General features: G+C 40.4%; 1 protein-coding gene across 1 annotated transcript; it reads left to right on the top strand.

Annotated features, from left to right (window-relative positions):
• The first annotated feature begins 1,230 nt into the window (after positions 1-1,230).
• LOC139657354 (protein SSUH2 homolog) lies at positions 1,231-4,773 on the top strand. Its single transcript, XM_071535153.1, has 8 exons — positions 1,231-1,377; positions 1,755-1,815; positions 2,018-2,139; positions 2,810-2,901; positions 3,064-3,156; positions 4,206-4,311; positions 4,400-4,507; positions 4,624-4,773. Exons 1-8 carry the CDS (start codon positions 1,231-1,233, stop codon positions 4,771-4,773), a joined length of 879 nt encoding a protein of 292 aa, XP_071391254.1.
• The last annotated feature ends 265 nt before the right edge of the window (positions 4,774-5,038 follow it).

The raw sequence follows: 5,038 nt of genomic DNA, 5'->3' as shown, positions 1-5,038 counted from the left end.
CATTTATTTATGTTAACACTTCAAATGACCACATACAGTAGGAGACTTAAAGGCAGCACTTTGGTCACACACTGACTCCTGTCCCTTTACTTTTATTTGTTTTAGCATCAATTTCAGCTTTGTTGTCAAAGCTAAGCTCTTTCAGCTTAAAAAAGATGAAAAGAAGAAGGTAGTAATGTTCTTGTTGTGTCATCAAACCATCTGATGCATTATCATATTTACATACTTTTTAATGCAGATTTGAGTACTCTGATATCTGCTAATACTTCTGTCAAATCAGTTCAATACAATTTCCCAGATTTGAAATGTATTTCAGAAATGAGTCGGATCAGAGTTCAGGTCATCACACAGAGAACAGCCCACAGTTCCTCTTTGCTATTGCATGTAGCTCTACACCTACACATCTCCTATCAAACCAGACAGAACCCCTTCCACATGGCACATTGGCAGCAGTATAACATGTATGAACAGGGGAGGTTTGAACTTCAAGGTCGAAGTCTGGATAGACATGATGCTCTGTCCAATTTCCCTGTCCAAAACTTAAGAAAGGATGATTTTGTACTTTTATTTCAAAATCATTTAGTTAAGCTGTCAGAGATGTGACAAAGCATGCATTGGGTTGTAAAATGTAATGAATCATTTTTGCTTCCTTTTCATGACAGCATACCTGGCTATGATGGAACGGTAGAAGAGGGTGAAGGTACAGTAACCAGCCTGAATACTGACAGGACCGGATTGCCATACAGCTGCTCAGACTGACATTTGCACAATACATTACAATCTTAAAATATTTGAAAATGCACATGGTAATTCATCTACTCACTGATGGATGATTGATTGGCAAATGACCTGATGTTTTGTTAGTTTATATAAACCATCACTAAACCTGTTGCAGGTACAATCCTTCCCCCTCCCACGCTATCCAACCCAGCCCGGCCTGAAACTCAGCCCTCACATCCAAACTGGGAGTAAGTTTCCAAAAACATTTTGCACATCATACCGATAACAATAATAAAATAGTAAAATCTATTGGATAACTGTGGTGATATTCAGAGTATCCTTTAAAGCCTTACTTGTTATCTATGTCCTACAGAAAAAAAACGTGAATCTCTTTTTTTTTTTTTTTTAAAGTAACGTAGCTCTGTTGCTCCAAACTAGACACATCAGTGTGTTTAAAACGGCACATCATTTTTGAGTGTGTAATTTCATTTCTTTAACCACATAGAACTCATGGTGTTGTTTTGCAGCATCCCGTCTCTCAGCAAAGACGCTGCTCGACAGGCCTTCGTCAAGTACGTGTCAGATAAACGCTGCTTCGGTTCAAGGCCGGCGGAGAATGGCCTGATCACCAACATGGAGGCCTTTAACACATACAGGGTGAGACAGAGACCCACACATGATGACATTAATCATACTGCCTGGTTGTTGTCACACTAGTTGAAGAGTTATTTTCCAAAAATATACACATATACATGTATTAGGAGAAAAATCATGAACTCAAGTTAATGAGTTAATGATTGAACAGTTTCACAGACTGTATCCTCTGAATTTTAACCAAAGGCTGAAGTCACCTACTATCCTTTAAAACGTGCCTTGATTTGTTTTATTTTTAAGAGGTGTAGATGTCTAACTTTGAAATTAAACTCTTCATTTTCAAACAAGATAGTTAGTCAAATGTAGCGGTCCCTCTTGCCTCTTGTAGTTTATGTTCTCGCTCTTCTCACTCTGCACGATTCATGTCTTTCCCTCTTCAGTATTGCCTGGAAACCTTTACCGAGACGAGAGTGACGCAAGTGAATCGATTACCATACTATGGTAAAGTACTTTTTGCATACTTGTTTGTTTCTGAGGAAAACAGAGGGGATGGTCAGGTCAGGTGCTGCTTGGATGTCAGGAGGGTCTTTACTCTCTGGAATACGGCTCTCTTTAATAGGACCTAAACATTTGCTCTGTTTGCAATAAGCCAATGCATCTATCTTCACATGTGAAGTATGACTGTATGATGTGTTAATGTCAGGTGAGCTAATTGACACCAGTGACCAAACACCGCCTAAGCCCTGGGACATTCCAGTTAATGTCCCCACCTTTTTTAACGATGGGAAGGAAATCCTCCAGATTCCACACACATCATCTGTGAAGGTAGGCTAGTGTAGTCTATTCATTGACCATTTCCCAAGGCGGACATTTTTAACTGTTGTGATGGGGAACTACCCGAAAGATTGGGATGTAGCCTATAGGTCTAAATAAAACTATAATGTTACTAAAACACATAAGCGAGGACTTCAGATAGTGGTCATCAAATTAGCTAGCAATCTTAGGAGCAATTTAGCAGGGAAGTTAGCGAGCTTACTAGCTAGTTAGCTACTAGCTAGTATATTACCTTAAAATGTGAATATATATCCCACCACAATCCTTGAGATTCATCCCAATATGGTTTTTAGTGGGGAATCTGTGAAATGATAAATGTTTGTCCAGTTGTCAACATTTGTATGATGTGCATCTTGGTACACAGCTCAAAATGGCCACCGTAGAAATAAAGGCAGTAGGCCTAGCCTTCACTCCAAATCACTGATATCAGTTATCTGTTGTAGTGGAGAGTGGCTGTCAAGGTGTGAAGTCAGCATTTCCCTGGCTGTAACAGAGCTTCGTTTCACCGACAGGACTGCACTCGCTGTGATTACAGGGGGAAAGTGAGCTGCATTCACTGTTACGGCTGTGGTAAAGTAAGTGACCGCCGAAGGCTTCGACAGAGGAGACCCACAGACAGCTGGTCTGGCTCATGCTCTGCCTGTTCTCATATCTCTTACAGAGACAATGCTATGGATGCGGCGGGCGCGGCACTTACAGAACTGCTAACAATTCGCGTACCTGCTGCCTCTGTGGCGGAAGTGGGAGGGCGACGTAAGTCTGCTTTGTTTTTGTTTCTTTTTTTGTTTTCTTTTATCCAAACCTTTGAATCTGTATCACGAAAGCATGATAAGGTGTGAGCTGTTTGACATAAAATGCTACATGACCTGTATATTATGTGACCCCTTTGTTTTTGTTTTTGTTTTTGTCTCACAGGTGTTCGGGCTGCAGTGGCTCGGGCAAGACCAGATGTGGTGAATGTTTGGGCCAGCGTAAGATCGTGGTCTCGCTCAGCGTCATTGTCAGATGGTTGGTGTAGCGTTGTTGGTTTGTTTTTTCAAAAATGTGTCAGAGCTGTAATGCCTTTTCTTTTTTGTGGTCAAAACTGGAAGTCAAAAGCCTTCATGATGTGTCAAACCAGTTTATGGCCAAATGTAATTTGACTTTCTCGTAGCAGAATCAAAATCACTTTGTAATAAAGCATAATAAATGTGGCCATGGTGTATATCAACAAGTAATGCATTAAAATAGAGATACACATCTTACACAGCCAACAGCCTCACATTCATGCAGGGGAAAGTGTAAGTCATACAACAGACAGTAGACTGTATACATCACTCTACATGTATACACCTACACTACCAATTAAAAGTTTGGACACACCACATTTTTCTTATTCTTACTATTTTTCCACATTTTATAATAATAGTAAAGACACCAAAAACAAATGGAATTATGCAGTAGCAAAAAAGTGTTAAATAAATCAAAACTATTTTAGATTTTAGATTTTTTAAAGTAGCCGCCCTTTGCCTTGATGGAAAGACAAAGGCTTTGGAAACAAATTCATACATTGGCATCAACTTCACTATTTATATTTATCTAAGACAGTGATTCTCAACATTTTTCATATCAAGGACCCTAATTTAGCACAAATTAGGGAGACGGACCCCCATTTGATGAGATTTTGTCTCTTGGATCCAAATCTGAGAATATTTTTATTGTTAGATATGATGTTTTCCAGAATCCTATGACTATCTGTATTGTATAGAGATAACAGAGAAACTATGATCAAAACAGTAATTCTTCTACATTCTCTAATTGTGTTAACTTCTTGTAAATCAAATAATGGTGAAGTTTAACAATTCATCAATTTGCTGGGGACCCCCTGGAACCCACCCAAGCACCCCTGGTGGTCCCCGGACCCCACGTTGAGAACCACAGATCTAAGAAACAAATTTCAAGCATTTAAGCATAAGCCTTTAGATCAAAATGGCTTTAAGAGAATGGAAAAACATAGAGCATTCGATCAGGTGTGTCCAAACTTTTGACTGGTAGTGTATATTCTTCATTTCCTACAGGACTACTAACAAAGAAGAATACACAGTGGACCAGTCCAGCGGTTTAATGATGGTCAAACTGGACAAGGTGCCTGGAAAGGAGCTGTTTACAGAATCTGACATCATGGTAAAAACAAATGGGAAAAAAAAAAAAAGTTTTTATCTGCTTAAAAAAAGACAACCTGTTTTTTTAACCTCTTTGATGTGTGATGCAGGTTCACCCAGTTGTGACTTTCCCAGACCCGACAGTGGTGGCGAACTCAGAAAGGCTAGTGAGGGAGCACCAAGCCAAGTATTCTCAAACTTCAAACATTCTGCAGCAGGTAGGGAGGTTTCGCAAAGCCTCTGTGTTTCTACTAAAGCCCCACACACACAGCACACACACACTGGAATCTGTTCCCCGTGCTGACTCACCCTCTCTCTCTGTCTCTCTCTGCAGCGTCAAACCATAGAGTTGCTTCCCATTACCAAGGTGACCTACGAATGGAGGGGAAAGCCACATGTGTTCTTTGTGTATGGGACCGACCTCAAAGTCAGTGCTGTTGATTATCCTGCTGCCTGCTGCTGCTGCAGCTGCACAGTGATGTAGCTGAGCCGGGGGCTGCAGCCTCAGCCTGCTGCACGGGAATTGCACATGTTTTAATGGAAGATCACTTGCAGTTCATGTATTGAAATCGTTTTTTTTTGTATGTGATTGATGGCTATGACGTGTGAAATGTTATGCTATGTACTGGGGGTTGTGGAAATGCTTTTTGTAATGAGATAATTACAGCCGATCAACATGTATGTATGTGTATGTATGTATCTCTCTCTCTCTCTCTCTCTCTCTCTCTCTCTCTCTCTCTCTCTCTCTC

The sequence above is a fragment of the Centroberyx affinis genome, unplaced genomic scaffold, assembly GCF_046629955.1.
Source record: "Centroberyx affinis isolate AG114_WGS23_722 - 3 ecotype Tasmania unplaced genomic scaffold, CSIRO-AGI_Caff_v1 ptg002675l_1, whole genome shotgun sequence".
Lineage (NCBI taxonomy): Eukaryota > Metazoa > Chordata > Actinopteri > Beryciformes > Berycidae > Centroberyx > Centroberyx affinis.
Note: the sequence above shows the minus strand (reverse complement) of the source record. Positions and strands in the feature narration are given on the sequence as shown.